The sequence below is a fragment of the Ochotona curzoniae genome, unplaced genomic scaffold (genome assembly GCF_017591425.1).
Source record: "Ochotona curzoniae isolate NIBS_2020 unplaced genomic scaffold, NIBS_Ocur_1.0 scaffold_4701, whole genome shotgun sequence".
Taxonomy (NCBI): Eukaryota; Metazoa; Chordata; class Mammalia; order Lagomorpha; family Ochotonidae; genus Ochotona; species Ochotona curzoniae.
Genome location: NW_024467122.1, coordinates 58,739,548 through 58,760,628, shown reverse-complemented (window position 1 = coordinate 58,760,628; position 21,081 = coordinate 58,739,548). Strand labels below are relative to the sequence as shown.

The following is a 21,081-nucleotide window of genomic DNA, read 5'->3' as shown; positions in this document are numbered from 1 at the left end:
GGGGGGGGAGATACTTGAACTTGACCTTGACCTTATAGGGAAGTTTTCATGTAGAAAAGAGGCAAGAAGGACATTCTGAGTGGAGGAAATGTTTGAGCAAAGGAGTGGAGGTATGAAAGTCCATAGTGTCTTGACAACTTCTGAGCAATGTGGCATGAGTGGGAATGAAGGTGGGAAAAGTGGTTGTGCTGCATTTGATCTGAGCAAAAGGCCAAGAAGCACTGAAAAGTGGTTGTCAGGGTTCTTTTTTTAATAATCTGATTTTGTTAGTGTAGTCTTTTTTTATTTTTTATTTTTTGATTATTTTTTTTATTGATTACATTGCATTATGTGACACAGTTTTATAGGCACTGGAATTCCCCCCACCTCCCAAACCCCACCCCCCATGGTGGATTCCTCCACCTTGTTGCATTACCACATTTCAAATTCAGTTGAGATTCTTTCATTACAAGCAAAAACCAAGCATAAAGTCCAGCATCTTGTTGTCCAGATAAGTTCAATGGATTCTTGGGGAGACCATCTCTTGTCTGAAGGTAGAGCTGGCACAGTATTATCCCAATCAAGTAAAAGCCCGACATTACATCAGTAGCAATTTGTAACGTTATGGAATTAGTTGACTTGGTATTGAGTAAAAAATGTGTTAAAAGAGAGAAAAAAAAAGAATGCAAGTTCTGAACCACATCCTGTGACTTCTACATTGACATTTCAGTTATTAGTTTATATGTAACCGGGTTCTATACACCTTAAAATGGCTACTGATTGCTATTCAGCTGTCTCATGTCTATTTTAATTTTAGTATTTAGCAGTTTATAGTGTTGAAGCATGATTTTGCTGAACCTGGCTGTTTTTCGGGTAGTCTAACTCTATAACTCTAACAAGACATATGTCAACAGTTTAGGTGAACATTTTTTAATATTTATTTATTTTTATTACAAAGTCAGAGTTTCAGAGAGGAGGAGAAACAGAGAGGAAGATCTTTTGTCCAATGATTAATTCCCCAAGTGACTACAATGGCCAGAGCTGAGCCAATCCGAAGCCAGGAGCCAGGAGCTTCTTCCTGGTCTCCCACGTGGGTGCAGGTTCCCAAGGCTTTGAGCCATCCTCAACTGCTTTCCCAGGCCAGCAGCAGGGAGCTGTGACCTGGGAATACACATATGAGATCCCAGCGCCCATATGGGATCCTGGCACATGCAAAGCAAGGACTTTAGCTGCTAGGCCGCCATGCTGGGCCCTGAGGACGTTCTTGCATGTCGTGGTAGGGCAACCACCAAGGACCCTCCTCATGGTTTGTGAAAGACCCTTGTGAAGCTAACAACAATATATATTAGCTGAGAAACATTTACAAATAGAGCCTACAGATAGTTTTCCAGAAATGCAAGCAAGGAAAATGTCACTAACTTGGAATTAATTATAGAAAAATGTCAGATAACTTAGTGAAATCAAAATTGGAGATTATTTTTAAAGGAATTCTATTTTGTAAATTTCAGTTGCTAAGAATGTTATAAAGTCTTTTACAAAGCTATTAATTAGAGAAATTGGATCAATAAACTTTACAATTCACTGTAGACCATTGTGATTAGCATGTCACTCATCAGCATGCCATCTGACTCCTTTGTGGGATAAACATCGTCCCTGGGACATCCATGTCACCTATTTACCGTCATTGGAGTTTAAGCTATGAGAGAGATGATGATGTAATGGCATTACAGTGGACCAGGCATTAACAGAAGTTTAGGAATTTAGCATTCAGGGTTTTTGAAGCAAGTTTTGAAACAAGAGCCACATTATCCTCTGCTACCCATCAGATGAGCAGGTGCAAGGCAGTAGGTTCTCTCCCAGCTCCTTTGAATCTGCATTTCAGAGGAGGGAAGGGTTAGGATGGTGGGTTTCTCTTCCTGTGAGTAAAGGAGAGCTTGTGGCCATGCTTCAGAAAGTGTGCGGCACGACCAGTAAGAGCACATGCAGGTGTCACTGGAGTAGAAGATGCATTCATTCAGCAGGAAGGCTCAGCTCAGGTGCAGCCTGTGCCAGAGGAAACAAAAAGAAAGACGGAAAGACAAAGTGTGGGTGTGCACCTGTCGGGGGCAGGAACTGAAATGTTCCAGAATCGCACAGAAAGGGCAAGAGCATGTGGTCCTCTGAGTGCACACCTCTGGTCCTCACAACACTCTGTACCCTCCGCTGCCTCACATCCAAGCTCTCCTGTTCACAGTCGGTGTGATCTTAGGCAATTGCCTTAACCTGGCAGAGCCCCAGGCCACTCATGTGTCAACTAGAGATAATACTAGTTAAACATGGTGCCTACCTTGGGCAGCAGCAAAGCCCTGTAAGGCAGTTCACACATAGCAACCTAGAGAGGAGTGGTTAGTCCAGGTGGTTTATGGAAGGATCCCAGTTAAACCAGGTGTCTGTCCCCAGACAGCTTTGTTAAAGAAGTGAATGGTGGACAGACAGGGAGAGGTTTGGATGACTTTTTCCACCTGCGTGTGCTGAAGGCGACCTGTGTCCAGCATGTTGCAATGGCTCCACCTCCTGCTACAGGCCATCACAGTTTCCAGACCTTCTGGGAAGACGGTCCCTTCCTTCACACAGAGCCTATCCTTGGCTTTGTCAGTAAGAATTCATGAGTATGGCTTTTCAAATTGCATTCTGTGCTGTACCTTCTGAACTTGCCTCATTCCAAAGACAGTGGGAGGCCCTGCTTAGAAAAATAAACAGAGCACAGAAAAATCACCCCAGGCAAGGCAGATCAGGTTCTGTCCCAGGATGCTCAGCCTGAGCTCTGGTCTGGAAAGTGCAGCACTCTGTCCACTGGCATTTGAGGCTCCACAGGGAGACCCCAGGAAAGACTGTCCTTACTTCCAAGTTCCACAGCTTCAGCTGACAAGAGAGGATTGTGGGGGACTCGGGGAGCATGACGAGTTTGCTTCTCCGAGTGGCTCTCTTGGTGATCAGGAGTGAGAGGTAGGGACCCTGTCCCCTCTTCCCCACCCAGGCCCATATGTATGCCTTGCTTTTTAGAAGATTGATTTATTTTTTAAAAGGTTTATATTTATATATTTACAAAGATATACAGAGAGGAGGAGAGATAGAGAGGAAGATCTTCCGTCCGATGATTCACTCCCCAAGTGAGCGCAACGGCCGGTGCTATGCCGATCCAGAGCCAGGAGCCAGGAACTTCTTCCACATCTCCCCCACATGGGTGCAGAGTCCCAAGGCTTTGGGCCATCCTCCACTGCCTTCCCAGGCCACAAATAGGGAGCTGGATGGGAAGTGGGAACTGCCGGGATTAGAACCGGCGCCCATATGGGATCCCGATGCGTTCAAGGTGAGGACTTTAGCCACTAGGCCATGCTGCCAGGCCCTAAAAGATGGATTTAAAAGTCAGCAGAGTGAGAGCAAGAAACAGATTTTCCATCCACTTGATTTACTTCTTCCAATCCTGGCCTCAACAACCAGGGTTGAAACAGGTTGAAGCCAAGAGTCCAGAGCTCTGTATAGGTCTCCCATTTAAGTGCAGGGACCCAAGGACTTGTGCCATTTTTTTGCTGCTTTCCTAGGTGCATTAGCAGTAAGCTGGATTAAAAGTGCAGCAGCCAAACTTGAACCAGTGCCCATATAGAATGCCAGCATCACATACAGCATGCTGCTGGCGAGAGGTGGGGCCACATTGTGGTTGAGCAGGTAAAACCATTGCTTGCAACACTGGTGTCCTGTATGGGTGCCAGTTCATGTCCTGGCTGCTCCATTTCCAATCCAGCTCCCTACCAGTGGCATAGAAAAGGTAGTAGAAAATGGCCCAGATGTTTGGGCCACTGCAACCCGCATGGGAGACCTGGAAGAAGCTCCCGGGTGCTGGCATTGGTCTGGCCATTGTGACCACTGGGGAATGAACCAGCAGATGAAAGCACTTTTTTGCTCTTGCTCTCTTTTTAAATATATTTTTTAAATGGTGCTGTTTGCATTGGGCACTTGCGTCCCATATTGGATTGGAGTCCCGGCTTCACTGTGCATCCATCTTCCTGCGCCCTTGGGAAATAGCAGGTGATGGCTCACATGGTTGGGTCCCTGCTACTCAGGTAGCATCCTGGAAGGGATGACTTTAAGTCCTGGAATAGCTCCAGGGGACAGCAAGCTGAGCCTTAAAGGGTCCCCCAAGAAAAAGTGGGGTTGAGGGGGTGATGGTGGCAAGCTATTGAAAGCCAGGATTCACTGTAGCTCCAGTGGGCTGGAGGGAGTAGCAAAAGTCAAGGGAATAGGAGTGACTAAACATTGGGAGTCTTTTGTGTGACAGACACTAGGATTTATTTGCAATGTTGCTAGCAATTGTGATCTGTGTGTTCCCTGTCCCTCTGTCTTTCAGATGAGTAACTAAATAAGATTTAAACACTGTCTTCGAAGTGACAGAAATGTAGTTTCCTATTCACTTCTTATTTGTCAGATACCATGGCTCCCTAGAAGTATGTCAGTCCTCAGTTTTGCATGTATTTATATACATACTCACACCTTTCCCTCCTCCCCACACACAAGCACACACTTCCATATTTCTCCTGAGTATCACTATAAGTTGTTAAAGGATCTTTACAAATCATGCATAAGTAAAAACACCAGTTTTAAAAATTAATCTAATCTTATAAACCCTGGCTGCTCCATTTCCAATCCAGCTCCCTACCAATGGCATAGAAAAGGTATTAGAAAATGGCCCAGATGTAAGCATGCTGCATGTGTAGGCTTACTCAGGAGCAACTGTCCCCAGCTCTTTCTGGAGTGAACAGTCTAACTCTTGCCCTGCTCCAGGGATCCATTCATTACTGAGAAACCAACAGTCCTGGCCACGTCTGCACTACCCTCTGCTTCCCCCGGGGGTGATGTTGAAAGCTGTGTACACACATCAAGTCACAGAGCTGTGCCTAGAAGGGGCTGTCAGCTATGCAACCCTGTCCCTTCTTTATACAATTAAAGAGTCCCATCCAAGTTGGGGAAGGGATTTAACCCACTCTGCTAATCAATGACAGCTGGAACCTGAGCTAGAATTTGACAATTAATATGACGCCTTTTCCACGCTATCACCTCCCTTCCAGACTTATAAATTCAGGATTTATAATTGCATCCTGACAAAAAAAGAAAGGATCAGTGAATTAATTTGCAAAACTTTAGAATATTCCTTATAGATTGGTACTTTTAATTGCTTCAACATCTTATTTAATGCTAATTACCTTTCTATGAGGTCAGAAAGCCATTGTCCTCCATTTTGCAACTGGGAACGCTAAGCTCAGACTGGGGAATCTTGTGCCCGAGTTTGCATGTCTGTCAGCAGCCACACAGCTGGTTTGGTTTGGGTTTTGACTTTCAGAATCTGATTCCATCTTCGAAGTTGTATTATAAATCCACTTAGTTTTAACAAGTGTCTCCCAGGCCAGTATGCTTATGCCTATAGATTGTCAGAAATGCTTATTATACAATTCAATCCGCACTTTAGGACTGCAAAGTCCTTTGTCTCACTAAGGCAGAAAAATGGACATAAGCCAATTTACAAGGAATTTACTGACAGCTGATGATACTGTGTTTTACACATGTTTTCTTTTTTTTTTAAAGATTTATTTTTATTATATTTTATTGGAAAGGCGGATATACAGAGAGGAGAGACAGAGAGGAAGATCTTCCATCCGATGATTCACTCCCCAAGTGAGCACAACGGGCCGATACTATGCCGATCCAAAGCCAGGAGCCTCTTCCGGGTCTCCCACGCAGGTGCAGGGTCCCAAAGCCTTGGGCCGTCCTCGACTGCTTTCCTGGGCCACAGGCAGGGAGCTGGAAGGGAAGAGGGGCTGCCGGGATTAGAACCGGCGCCCATATGGGATCCCAGGCGTGCAAGGCGAGGACTTAACCACTTGTGCCACCGCACCGGGCCCTACACATGTTTTCTAAGACAGGACTTATGAAGTTCTAAATAATGAAAGACTAGTTGTTCAATGGTTTGTTTCTAATTTCCATTTGTCCTAGGCCAATGGCTTTGATAATACTGTTTAAAGAAAATAGGCCACTAGATAAATAAGGATACAGTTTCACATTGCAGCAATACCAAAAGCTGAAAACATTTCCAGCTCCTTAGATTCAGGTTTCAAATGACAAATTTTCAGGCCTTGACACAGATCACCACAGATCTGCTAACACAGTTCTGAGGAAACCTTGTCCCAAGGAATGCCATCCTTGAGAGAAATTCCCTGAGTAAAGGTTTCCTTGATTAAAGTTTATAACAGACCATAAACTAGAAAGTATTGGTGTACATTGAGATAGATAGATAGATAGATAGATAGATAGATAGATAGATAGATAGATAGACAGACAAATAGATAGATAGTTGGTAGATTTTCTAAAAAGTATTTGTTTATTTGAGAGGTAGAGTTACAGAAAGAAAGAGGGAGAGACAGCTCCCTCTGCTACTTCACTCCCAGATGGTCACACTGGCCAGATCTGGGCCTGTCTGAAGCCAGGAACCAAGAGCTGCTTCTGGGACTCCCACATGGATGCAGGGGCCATCCCCTGCTGCCATCACATCAGCAAGAAGCTGCATTGGAAGTGCAGCAGCAGGGACTTGAACCAGTTGCCTGTGTGAGAGTCCAACACCACAGGCTTTACCCACTATGTCTCAGTGCCAGCCCCAATACTAATACATTGAAGGCTATGCGATTGAAGAAACTTTATCATTAATCAGTTTACCACTTCCTGAACTGATTTGAGCTCACAATGCATTGTTCACAAAGTGCCTTTCAGTATCCTGCAGATTCATACTTCCCGGCTCTGCCCTGCCTGCTGGTCCCAAGGCTTGCCTGAAATAGAAGCTCTGTCCTTTGCCCGGGTCCTCATGCCCTGTCTTTTCTTTTTTTCCCTTTGACTCATGTATTCTGAAGCACACCTGCTCTGACTTTTACAATCTTCCATGCTTGCTTCTACTTCCTGTATTGTACTCACTGCAAGTCCCTTCACTGGTAGAGGTCAAGGTCAGCTGTCTGAAACAGCCCCACTGCATTCTGCATCTATGTCTGCTGCCCACTTCAGGGAGGTGACTCATGACAGATCGCCTCCCTCTCTTTAGTATTGCCTCTCACAAGTAAGAGGAATCTCTTTACCGTTAATCTAGGGCCATGATAAACAGATGTCTATCCTTAATGGAAGCTATACAGCCGCACATAAATACTGCTGTCATATAAAACTCATGCACAGCAGTTCCCTAAGCAGCACTTCCCTTCCGTTACCCGTTCTCCCTGGCATACCTGTGGGGGCACTCATGACGACATCCAGATGGCAATTTCCTGCCTTACGATGGGCAGTCTGTACCCTGGAAAAAATACTATGTAAATCCCAAAGCAGTGTTTTCATTGATACTCTCCTAACAGTTCAACAACTCTAGTGCTTGTGAAAGCTTCTAGAAGCAGGATGTTCTTTATGTGGATTGTTCCAAATTTGGCCTCCTCTGATCACCCAGTTACCCTCAACAAGCTTTGTAGTCGGTTCTCTATTCTATTTGCTATTTCAGCAACTTCAACCTGATAAATACATCCAGAGTTCTCTCCAGATGTAACTATATCCATTTAATCATGAACACCGGCCCTTAATGCTGAGCCCCCCTGGCAGCCTGCGGCATGTGCCAGGGTGCCCTGCAGATACAGAATGAGCCTGCTGGGGCCCTTGCTCCAAAGCGATCTCATCTCCTGGGTTCTGACATTGTAGTATCCATGATACTTGAAATCTTGGGGACAGGAACATCCAATCTCTGTGTCTCCAACATTAGTATCATAGCAGACATTGAGAATCTCAGCCAAAAAGTATTGGGGGATTAAATAAATTGGGGGGAAGAATTGCATGTGCTAACACATGTTAGTAATTTTTAGGTTTACCTAAATGCTCTTGACCTGCAAACCATGTTATCTAAGAGCTCCAATTTGAGGCATGGTCATTCCTCTGACACCATTTGGAAAATGCAGGCTCAAAGGTAGCTTCAGTCCAATCAGTCTTGTCAAATGCCAAAGACCAGATTGAAAGTCATTAGATACTCATCCTGGTTAGGTAGAAGATGGATATCTCTTTGTAATTTCCCTTAGCTTTGCCTTTCAGATGATAACTAAGTCGACAATCCATCCAACACTCAGCTTATTTCCTTTTCCATATGTGTATGTTCTGGTGCTATTTATCATCTAGAGTCTTAATGACTTTCAAGTCTATATTTCTAGCCCAGATCTTTCCCCTGAGCTTCAGACCCCATATATTTTGCTGTCTTCTGGACAATCACCTATTGGAGATCTTTAACAGAATGGCCAGTGGGCACTTCCAATGCATTCTGTCCCATGTAGAAGCGATTCCAGCCCTCATAAAGCTCATTTCTCCAGTTACATCCCTTAATGGCCCCCATGCTACATCCAGCCAGAAACCTGGGAGATGCTTCCATGTCAGTCCTCCCCATCAAGTTGCCAATGATTCCTCTCGAATCTACCTGCTAAGAAACTCTTCTCCATCCTGTTGCCATTGTCTAGTTTGGGGTGTTCAGTATAGACATTTCCTGACTGGCTTCTGAGGTCGGGTTTTCTGGGACATGGACTCCAGTGTTGTGAGAATTGCCTGTGGGAAGGTTGCTGGAGAGTGCTTGAGAGAGCAACTCCTGTAAGATGAAGCTGAAGTATCTTGTTGTGCAAGAATAGTCTCAGCCAATCTTGTGGGTTGTTCTGAAACTGGATGGCCCGTCAGACTTGTCTCAACTTGATGGTGTGGGGTGAGGGCAGGTGGAAAGAGGAGACTTTAAACCAAAACATTCCCACTGATGACCCTCCCCCATACCCTCACCTTTCCCTTCCCCCATCTCCCACTGGATGTGGGCAGCTTCCCACCACCAGCACCACCACCAAGGTAACATTATCTTTGACCAAGGGAAATTCCCAGAGTGGATTCCAACTGAGGGTCACCAGCCGCCAACTCTTCCAGCTGCTGGAATATGAGTGCCTCAGTCCTGAAGGGGCATCAGGGTAGTACTGCATCACTCAGTGTGGCATCCTGGTCCCTGATCTTGCTGCTTGCCCATTCATCTCCCAAACACCATTGGTGGGGTAGATGTGAGGAGGGTCCCTAAACTCAAATTTAACCATACTGTACCCTTACTCAAAAATCTTTCAGTAGCTCCCTCTTCCCTGTAAGATAGTTTAGTTCTGATCTGTCTCCCATGAAGGTTTATCCTCCATAACTGTCTTCTCTGTATATACACATAGCCATTAATATGCCCTGCTGATACCCATCAGTTCTTTATCAACATTGCTCCACCTACATTTAATGATGCCCACTGCTCACACCAGCAAACCTCAACTTGCCCTTTTACACTTGTTTGCGATGCCTTCCTTAATGTCCTCCAGTGCAGGTCCTTTCCTATGTGTCCTGCAGTTCCTTGCTTGTGTGTCCACCAGGCTGACCTCTTTAAGAGCAGAGCCTGTGGGATACTCACTTTTGAATTGAGTGAGTGACTCAGTCAGGCATGTCTATCGCTACTGTACACTGGCCAACTCAAACACTGTGGAGTGGACTTCACTCTGGTCAGTATATGTTAAGAACTTTGCTGAGTTACCCAGTGAGGGCTGTAAGCCCTGGAAGAGAGGGAATTCTATTCAGGGAATCTGACTTGGGTGTATATAGCACAGTGCTCTGAGAAAAATGGACAATTAATACATGCTTCCCATTATGCTGATGCTGCCCCTTATGGTAGGCAAAGGGCATTGCTGGTGAACTAACGGGAATTTATAAAAAGCATCATAGGACTAGACTGGCCTGCAAATTTCTGTTAGAATTAAGCTGCTCTCACATTCCTTCTGAAATTCTTTTACATATACTAGTAGTTGAACCAGCAGAGCTGATGCCCTGCAGGGTTAGAGCAAACAGACACCTGAAGAAATGAATTTCCAGATCTTCTTATTTTTATCTTACCCCTTTCACAATTTCTATGTTTTGTGCATGCTTTATAATGTGTGTAATATAGTAATATAGCAACACAAGCCCATCATTCATAAACAAATAAGGGACTTGGAGACTCCTAGATTGGACTCTAAAGACTGGAAATGCCTGAATATCCCTGAAGTCTTTAACTAGCTAGCTCGCCACCTGATTTTTTGTTGAGCTAATGTGACCTAATGGACACCTGAGGGAAACTCTGAAAACCAGGGTCTGGAGCAGTTAGTACAGGCCAAGGGGTGGGGGGGGAGGCACAGACCTAAGGAGAGCCAAGAATGGACTACAGGAAGGCACAGGGTGAAGCTGGAGGCAAGACAGCTACCTGAGGTACACAGCATGAAAGAGCCGCAGTTCTGACCTCCACCAGCAAGCACACCCCAGCTGCCTCTCCGCGTCAGGGAGGGAGGTGTGGAGAGGACAGAGGCTGCTGCCAGGTGCCTGTTACAGCCTTGGAAGTCACACTCTGAGCAGAGCTGGGGCCCAGGAGCTTTATCTGGGAGCATACTCAGGTGCTCTCTGTATGCATGTTGTAAGGTCCCTTGAAGATGGCAGAGATGGGGCAGGAGAAAAGGACCTTGTTAATGAGACAGTCCTGAGCACCCTTTGGTTGGTGGAAACTAGTTAGCCACATTAGGCTGGAATGGAGTCCAGCAGTAGGTTGGAGACCCCAAGGCTGGGAGCCCAAGGACCATGCTGGGATGATGTGCCAGAGCAGCTTCTTAATACAGGAAGCAGCACACAAAGGCCAGAAATGAACCAGGTGAGTGAAGAGAAAGACTCTAAAAGCAAGACTTCCATAGACAACAATAAGGAGGCTACCCTCCCCTTGAAAGGCCCCACTGGAAGCCATGACCAGCTTGACTGGTGTAGCACTGATGCTGAGTCCCACTAAATTCCTGGCCCACTGAAGAATCAGTGTCAGACTGTGCTGGATATCAGTTTTCCTACACACAGAATTGCCAGGAGAACAGACACAGTTCCTTTGTATTGCATTTCTACACCTGTAATCAGGCTTTTTTTTTAAGATTTATTTTTATTATTTTTTTATTGGAAAGGCGAATATACAGAGAGCAGAGACAGAAAGGAAGATCTTCCGTCCGATGATTCACTCCCTAAGTGAGCACAACGGCCGATGCTATGCTGATCCAAAGCCAGGAGCCTCTTCCGGGTCTCCCATGCAGGTGCAGGGTCCCAAGGCTTTGGGCCGTCCTCGACTGCTTTCCTGGGCCACAGGCAGGGAGCTGGAAGGGAAGCGGGGCTGCTGGGATAGAACCGGCGCCCATATGGGATCCTGGGCATGCAAGGCGAGGACTTAACCACTGCGCCACCGTGCCGGGCCCCAGGCTTTTATTTTTTAAAGACATTTATGGAGAAAGAGAAAAAGAGACAGAGAGGTCTTCCTCTGGTTCACTCCACAAATGATGACAACAGCCAAAGCTGAGCTGATCCAAAGCCAGGAACCAGAAGCTCTTCTGGGTATCTTGTGTGGGTGCAGGAGCTCAAATCCTTGAGCTAATGTTATGTTGATTTCCCAGGGAGCTGGACAGGACGCAGAACAGCCAGGACTCAAACAGGCACTGAAATGGGAGGCTGGCGCTGCAAATGGGAGAGCGCCAGCCCCATAATTGGTCTTTTAACATCCTACCATTGGCGGACCATGAACCTTTGTGGGGCACAGTCTTGCATTTGTGAAACACTTCAAATGTGTTATACGTGTGTGTGTCCTGCCACTTCCTCGCCAGACAAGTATGCTATTACCCCACCATTGTGCAGGTGTAGACACGAATGCTCAGAGTGACAGTTCATTTAGCCAAGACTTGGTATTCTAGAGATGAGGAATTTTAGGCCCCATTTGAGTCGATGGCCTTATCTGGAACAAAACCAACGCCAAAATGCACACCCAGGTCTCAGAGAACTTCATGTGCTCCCTCACCTTCCATCCCTTATTAGGCTTCCTTGCCAACCCCTCTCCCCAGCCCGCCCACCATGGTGCTCCAATCAGACAGCGGACAGAAGCAGGCCAGGAGCCACAGCCCCCATGTTTTATCAGCGCTGCCTTTGTGCCATGCGTTGCTGCCCGCCAGCAGATTCCTTTTAACTTCTCCCATGTTCTCTTGCAGCCTGCAAAAGGAAAGAGCAAGAACACGGAAAGGACAGAGGCAACACCCCCAAGAAGCCCAGGTTGGTCTTCACAGATGTCCAGCGTCGAACTCTCCACGCAATATTCAAGGAAAACAAGCGTCCATCCAAAGAACTGCAGATCACCATTTCCCAGCAGCTGGGGTTGGAGCTGAGCACCGTGAGCAACTTCTTCATGAATGCGAGGAGGAGGAGTCTGGACAAGTGGCAGGACGAGGGCAGCTCTAATTCAGGCAACTCATCTTCTTCATCAAGCACTTGTACCAAAGCATGAAGGAAGAACCACAAACTAAAACCTCGGTGGAAAAGCTTTAAGTAAAAGAAATACACACACACACACACACACACACACACACACACACACACATTTTTTTTAGCTCGGACCTCAAGATAGCAGGTTTATACTGAGAAATATTTGAAGAAGAAGAAGAAAAAAGAAGTGTTATTTATAGTCCAAAGAAACCAAAGACTTAGCTCACCTGCATTCTGACTTTGTTCGGAGACACACACTTCAGCGGAGCAACAAGTCGGCAACAGGAAATATAAGGAGGAAAACCCTGGATCTCACACCTTCCACCCACGAACGTTCTCGCTGTGCTTGGCGGCTGAGGGGTTAGCAGCATAGTGATTTTGAACCGTGGAGTGGACGTCTTAAGATCTGACTTATCTGTTCCGCCACGTTGGGAAGGTGTATGGTGTCTAAGTGCTGTGCATAGGCACACGCTCACACCTGCACACACACACACACACACACGCATACACACACCACCAGTGGTTAGGGACTTTAGGCAGGGCTGGTCTTCAGGAAGGGTTGTGCTACAGAAGTGCAACTAGCACCGTGAGGAACTGTTTGTTTTCATTGGATTCAGAGTGGGAGTTCACTCGTTTAGACTAGCAAACGTTTGAACCTGCCTGGCCCACAACCTAAATGCAGATTCAAACCCAGCAAAGGAAATTTGAATGACACCTAAACCAGTGCATTCTCTTTGTTTGTTAAGGAATGTTCAGATATTTTTTAAGAAATGAAATGAGAGTCCATCCATTGAAAAAATAAATAAATAAATCACCTAGGTACCAAAGAACACACTTAATATTATAGTGCAGGTATTTTATTGCAATGATTTTAATAACCAAAGCTATTTTTACACAAGATACTATGTAAAGTTATACATATGAACTGATCTAGCTGTAATACACATCCACATAGAATCATGACTATTATTTATGACTCAAAGCATTTAAACTATGAGTTTTCAGAACTGGCAAGAAAGAATGTAGCTTCAGGGAAGCAATTAGTATCCCGGCAGAGAGGAAGTTGGAGCGCAGATGTGCTTTCAGGCGGCACACTCCTTCGCAGGACCCACACGTGTCACTCAGGCGGAGACACAGCCAGGATCCCATAGCCTGTTCACCTTGCTAGAAAGCCTGAGGGTCCTTCTAATGTAGGGTCTAATCTGTTACCCCCACAAAAAGGATGTTTCAACTAGGGTAGATAAACTGCAGAGTTAAACACCATCCAAGAAAAAAATCTATATCTGGGTTAATTTGACTTAAATTCGCTTTGTGCACTTAGCAGCGAATGCCTTTTACTTAAGTATCTTACACACACAAATTGTGTCATGCAGCATGCTAATGGTAGCATTATCATGATGAAAGTGAATTTGCAAGCACCCTAAAAAGTAATCAGCCTGATTCTGTTGCCTATCTCACACATAAGACTTGGGCATCAACAAGAGAGTTAGGTGCAGCTGAGCCCTGGGGGTCCTGATGGAGCTGGCTAGAAAATGCCAGAGTTCTAGTGGAAGACCAGACTTGAGTTCTACAGGTGGGAAACTATTTATTTCATGAAACGTAATAGCCAAAGCAGGTTACATTCTTTCTTGCTACTATGTAAAGCTGGATATCTTATAACGTAGATTCCTCTAACAGCGACACGTAAAATCAAAGACCTGAGCTTCCAAAAACAAAATTTTGAATTTCTGTTTTTCCTAATCACTTAAGCAGGGCTATAGAAATCAAGGCAAAGAAAAGGGGGGGTGGGGTAATAAACTCGTGCTAGTAATACCCCTGGAATCCCTTGAGACCCAGAGATGTTCTCTCTGATCCCAGTTGAATTGGTCCAGATGAGGATGTGTGTTGTTCCTTTAGGTAAAGAATTGGATATGTTTCGGTGAGTCACCAAACCGAACGAGAAACCTAAAGTCAAATGTTTTCCTAGCCCTAAGTTGTTTAGTAAGATTTACTAGGGAAAAATTAAATCATCTTAATGCAAAATGTCACTCCTCCTAAGAAGCGAAGCGAAACCGGCAAGCCATGCCAGTGTCCCCTCCAGGTCCGCTGTAAAGTGAGGAACAGAGGCTAACATCTGCTTCTCCACTGACCAACTACTACATTTGCCTTGACATAGTTTGTCTTAATAATTTTGTTTGTTTCTCCCAAAATCCCAGATTTCCCTTCTAAGTATGGCACAATTATAATTCAGCTCTTAAGCAACCCTGTAAATGGCCACCCTTTATGAGATTTGCTAAAAGTCTTAATCTTTTCAATGACATGAAGAAAAAGGAAAAAAAAAATTAGTGCTTTGTTCTCTCCAGGAATGGAGGGAATTGTGGGTACAGCTATATAAGGTATTTATAATTTAGGAGGGAGGAAAGCCTTACTTCTTTAAAATGTGAGAATTTAAAAGGCAGGGAAATTCAAGCTGTGTCTACACATGATCTCAACAAATTCAGTCCACCAGGAAACATAAAAGTTATATTCAAACAAATCATATTTTTGGCTTTGTTTTGACTATACTACCCTGAAAATTACTCTAACTACATTATTACATTTTCAACCTATTGTTCCAATACTGTGTAGGCACAGTCTCAAAAATTACAGCTACATAATTGTTTTATCAGAAAATAACCAGTTCTTCTATTTGCTAACACCAAAGATGATTTTCATACCAGCATTAAATTGCACCCATTATGCAATTTCAGGGCCTAGAGATATATTTTCTCATAAACAGATGCACAAGTCAGAGCCTGAAAAAGCAATGTTTCTACTTGACCTCACCCCCTGCCCCCGGCTTTGCTTTCTAGAGATCATAAGATATAACTGCGCTTCTCACAAGCAATATGCATGTTATAGCTGGTGGGACTGGCTGTGACTGTGCAGTTGGTGAGCAGGAAGATGCTTTTCCACTCCTGCTGAGTGCAGTGTGAGGTGACGGCTCGTGCCTCTGGACCTACCGCACTCCACAGAGCAGGCCTCACACCACTGATGCCCCCTTCACATCTCCTTCCTCCAAAACGACTCAGCTGAAGCAGCTCTCCCCACTCTTCTGTCGGCTCTGTTCTGTTCTTCCCAAAGCTGTGCTTCAGAGAATAGCTATAGATATCTCTGCATGTTTTTGTTTTGTTTTGCTTTTTTTATCCATTTTGGTGGAGGGGATGTTTGTTTGGGGCCACAAATCATCGAGGCCCTCAGTTTCACAACTGGCAGCTCTGCTGGAAGAGGGACGCGGAGGTGGGAAGCTCCCAAGCCGAGCCTTCAGTGAGAGCTCACAGGACAGACTGGACGGCCAGGAAGTCAGTCCCCCAGCCCCTAGTCCCCATTCCCTGGATGCAGCTGGAAGAACCCCCTCCTCCCCAAACCAAAGAAAACTGTGGGGAAATCTACAAGTTGTAACTGAACATGTCACCCATTGTACTCCCTGCCTTCATCAGGAAAAAAAAAAAAAAACCTTATTTTTCCAGGAAAGTATAAAAGCACTATGCTACTTTTGGACTCATTCTCTACTCCCATCACTCCCCCAGAACGACCCGTCTTGGCAGGTTAAATGCAGACTTTGCTATACCAAAGAGTCCTCGGACATTTTCACATGAGCTAGACAAAGGCATTTTCCCTCAGAGAGGTCCTCCCTTCTTTGTACATAAAGGATGAAAACTATGCATTTAGCAAACAAAGAGAAAGCACTTGTCCCTTTTCTATCTAGTTGTGTTTAGGGTGCATTCAAACAGCGGAGGCTGTTGTGAGACGCGTCGGGCCTTCTGGGTGATTATTGTGGTGTGGTTAGCTTTACAGTACTCTTTACAGTACTCTTCCTAAATAGTAAGAACAAAGAAGCAGAAGGTAAGAAATAGCTACTTCCACGTGTAGAAAAAAAGAAAAAAAACATTAAAAAAAATTTTAAAAAAAAGTAAGTGTAAAGATCTACTATTTATAGTGTGAACCAAAGACGCTACCTCACTCGATTTCCATTGGTGATTTTAATCACATTGATGATTGATACCAAAGAATACCAAAGACGTTTCGTGCACGGCCGTGGTCTGCAGAGGGAACCCGCCCCTTCCCTGCCCCACCTCCTCTTCCCTCCTCACTCTGTGTGTAAACTTGTCTTCATTCTTAATAACGACACGATAATGATAACATCCTTAGGAAATGCTACTCTTGTGAATCTCTAGGCAAACATGTTGTAAACTCCTAGGACGAGTGCCTTGCTTGAACCAAAGTGTTAAACCGCTGTTAACCTCTCTCACCTTATACTCTTTGAATACCTCAGCCTCTTAGAAAGGCCACAAATGGAAAAAAAAAAAAAAAAAGGAATAATTATTCACCGTGGTGCTTTTTCCGTGCAACCATGCAATGAACCTTTCTTTGATACCAAAGGATGACTTCCCCCCCCCAATTTCTTGCTGATAAACCAAAGCTCCTCCTCCTTGTTCCCCCTCGAGGTCCCCACCCCGCCACCCTCTTCCCCTGCTCCTTCGCCAGGCAAGCCGTGCAGCTTTTACCAATTCCTCCAAATACCTCATAGTAATAAAGTTCTAGGGTTATGTTGTATAGAGAGTCTATGTGATAAGGCAGAACCTACTAGTTTGATAACTGTTAAGGTTACTTTAAAAAAAAACTTTATAATTCTTATTTATTTTGTAGTTTGTGTGTCTGAAATGTTCTCCTACCCTCTTCCCCCTTTGGTTTGGGGTTTTATTTTCTTGGCAGAACTACTCTGTTGCTCAAGGAAGACTTAATTTCTGGAAATCTTCCCCAGATGGGTTAAGGGTTGTTGTAAAAAAAAAAAATGCAAGAATGGAATCAGAAATGGTTTTCATTTTGATGGCTACTTAGGAAGTTTTTGTGTTTTGTAGAAAAATTTGTTTCCACAGGGTAAAAAAAATATATATAAATATATATATATAATCTCTTTTTTTGTGAAACTGGTTCCTATTTTTCTCTATAACGTGCTGTGATTTTTTATTTAATTACATTTTATATGTGCTTATTTAATCACTGCTTTAATTTATGACTGTGTAGTTTTTACAGTGTATATAGTAGAGTTGAAATGGCCAAAGCTTTACGTTACAATCTTTGGGTTCTCAGTGCTAAGATGAGCTGGAGGCACCAGCTGCTCTCCCCGCAGGGTGTGTGTCCTGCAGTTTGTCCTAGCAGGCACTTGGGTGTGTGCTGTGAACACTGCCAGTCCCCCTCCAATCTTGTACATGCCAAAACGAGTGTTCCAAGGGACAGTCCCTTTTGTCGTTTAGAGACAGGACAGGCATTATTCAGGCTCTTCCTTTAATTTATTAATTTTTTTAAAGGAAATGATTACTTTGCAGATAAAATCTGATATTCCAAAGAATTTAATAAGACCTTTTTAATATTTCAAAGCACCGGCATTCGTGAGAGACTTTCCTACATTATTATTACTCTTACATTTTTATTTATTATTATTATTATTATTATTATTTACCATTCACACGGATATGAGAAGTCAAGAGTGTAAAAAGAGACAAGCTAACTTAGATTTGGAAATCCTCTAAGTTCGCCTAACTTTCTCAATCACTTTGAGGAACGGGGCAGGGCCTGAAGACACACAATTAGGCAAAGCTTTGAGAAGGGTCCTGTCCTTAAGAGAAAGTTAGGGGTGGCCAGGCTGTGGACGCATCCCCTGCCCTCCTAGCCAGCCCTTGAAAGAAGCAAAACACAATTGCTTGGGTTCAATTTATCAATTCAATGTAAGACAAAATGTTTCAAAGACATTATATTTTCTTCCACATCTCTGTGTTGGAATCTGGTGCCCACAGCTGAGGTCTCCCCTTCCCTCTCCGACATACATAACCAGAAGAGTTATCCTTGGGTGTGAGGGTCACCGGCATGAAGGAACCCCAGACCTGTTGGAGTTTGTCTCTTCTCACTCTTCATCCTTTGTCTCCCACACCAGGGATGCTCTCTGCCCAGGCAGTTCAGAAGCTCGGCTCGGCTGCAGGAGGCTAGTGCACAAGGCTCTGCAGGCTGAGGGCCTCCTCACACACACACAGTGTCATTCTTTCTGTTTTATTTTGCTGAGATGAGCTGTTTCCACTACATGTCAGAAATCCATCTATGTAAATACATTCCCTCTCAATGCAAGAATTTTATCTTTTTTTCTTTTGTGGGGTGTTTAGGGTGGGGAAGGAGTAGGGGACTTAGATTTTGGGTTTGACGTTAGCAGTTTCTTAGGGACATTTTTGTACTCATGATGTGTTTTGATAGGGCAAATAAACATCTTTCAGTGCTCTGTTGATAAATACCACCGATGACTTGTTTTTTTCCTTACAAATGCTGGGCAGTGAATGACAGAAAACCCAGGAAGATGGAGCACTGAGCAGCGCTTTTCTGTTTGTCTGGATTGTGGTATGTTCTGCGTTTATTACATGGTCATTGTAGGCTCATTTTAGACTTTCTGTCTCAACCAAGCGATCAGTCTTTTTTTTTTTTTTAAGAAAATAAACTTGAAAACATTGTCTTCCACTTGCTTCTGTAGTTTTCGTATCTCCCCGTGTTGGCCGCCCTGTGTGAACCAGTTCATCCGTCATGCATTTAAACCTAGCCCTTCCTCCCGTGTTCTGTGTTCAGAGTATCTTGGGTCATTGCAATTGAGTGTGACTCAGTTTCCTTGTTCAAGTTAGCTTGATGGTTTATTATGTAAGGAGGGTGGTGCCTACGACAATCATCAGGTAAAAGAAAGACCAGTAGAGTAGAAAACCTTCCAAGAGCAGAGGGAGTTCTTCCTAACAATAGAAAACAAATAATTCACTAAAAACCTAACCAACCATGAGGGGCTTACAAGATTTTTGATACAAGACAAATGTTGCTGTCATTTTCTTTGTTGATGAGAAACCAGTGATAGCTTCTACGTTACATCCACATTTCAGACTAAATGATTATTGTACCCAGTCAAGATTGTTTGCTAATATTTTGTCTCTCTCTGTCCAATATTTCTTCTGTATTTTGGTGTATAGCAACAAGAAGTGTAATGCATTAGGCATTATTCTGTTTTTTTTTTTTTTAATGAGTATCTCCTGTACTGCTTTTAAGGTTTCTTTTCTTTTTTTTTTAAGCTTCACTACTGTTCTCACTTTATGCCGTGCAATATCATCTGCTGTGTTTGCTAAGCAAAAAAAAGAAAAAAGAAAAAAAGCAAGTGATGATGCCATCATGCTTTTCAGTGTTCAAATGTTTCAGCATTTATGTAGTCACCAAAATGTAGTAAATAAAATGTTGGATTTTCCAGCACTTTAAATTTAGACAATTCTTGCCGCCTTTTGTTTTTATTCTGAGATGCTAAGCCAGTAGCTGGCAGATGTCCTCTGGACGGAGGTGACATGAGAGGGCATGATGTGTGAGATCACAAGTTAGTGCCCTCAGAGTGAAAGAACGACACCCACAAGAGGAAGGGGAATAGGAACTGCCTGTTTCTACAGCTTCCCCTTCGTGCTATGCTGACGGACTGTCGGAAGAAACCGAAACGGTGGGAGAGAATGGCTCTTCCAAGCCCCCTCCGGTGTGTGTGTGCGTGTGTGTGCGCGCGCGCACAGTAGGGCTCCGACGGGGCCAGGACACTGCCAGCTCCTTACTGAGCAGAGCAGTGACAATGACAGGCCAGGGGGAGAGGGAAGCCTAGACTTGCAGATCTTAGTTACAGACTGACTTACGGATGCTGAGTTGTGTGGCCTGGGGTAAATGACATAGTCCTCTCGGTGTGATCCTTGTCTTTAAGGTGGGAATAAATGTCCATGTAACAAGGTTAGGGTGAATATCAGACACTAGCAGTAGGTAAGGCTTAGCACAGTGTATGGCATAGCCAGGATTTCCTAGATTTCCAGCATGGAGTCACTCACAGCTACTTTTAATCTGATATATTTTTTAATGCAGATTTTTTTTTCAATTAAAAAACTTTGTTTTCCAAGTTAAATTTTGCTTTGGTGAAACAGAAGGGCAGGGAGGGCAACACAATGGCTCAATTGACTAATTCTCTACCTGCAGGCGGCAGCATCTCATATGGGTGCCAGTTCATGTCCCAACTGCACCACTTCCCATCCAGCTCCCTGCTTGTGGCCTGGGAAAGCAGTCGAGGACGGCCCAAGGCCTTGGGACCCTGCACCCATATGGGAGACCCAGAAGCTCCTTGCTTGGGATCAGCACAGCTTCAGCCATTGCGGCCACTTGGGGAGTGAACAAGCAGGTAGAAGATCTTTCTCTATCTCTCCTTCTCTCTGTAAATCTGCCTTTTCAATATAAATAAAATTAATTGATTTTTTTAAATGAGTTAATTATTTTTATTGAAAAGGCAGATATACAGAGAGGAGAAGAGACAGAAAGGAAGATCTTCCATCCGATGATTCACTCCCCAAGCAGCCACAATGGCAGACGCCGAGCCGATCTGAAACCAGAAGCCCATAGCCTCTTCTGGGTCTCCCACACGGGTGCATCAGGATCCCGGCTTTGGGCCGTCCTCAACCGCTTTCCCAGGCCACAAGCAGGAAGCATAAGCGTAAGTGGAGCAGCCAGGATACAAACCAGTGCTCACATGGGATCCCGGCACGTTCAAGACAAAGACCTTAGCTGCTAGGCTACTATACCGGGCCCTAATTAATTTGTTTTTAAGAAGAAAAAAAAAAAAAAAAAAACCAGAAGGCCAGGGCCGCAGTG

General features: G+C 44.4%; 1 protein-coding gene across 1 annotated transcript in view; it reads left to right on the top strand.

Annotated features, from left to right (window-relative positions):
* Positions 1–12,441, top strand: part of ONECUT1 (one cut homeobox 1) — a 29,104-nt gene extending 16,663 nt beyond the window's left edge. The window contains exon 2 of the mRNA XM_040969531.1: positions 12,108–12,441. Within this exon, the coding sequence (XP_040825465.1) occupies positions 12,108–12,400 (293 nt within the window). The 3' untranslated portion in view covers positions 12,401–12,441. The remainder of the gene's footprint in view (positions 1–12,107) is intronic.
* Positions 12,442–21,081: the final 8,640 nt, after the last annotated feature.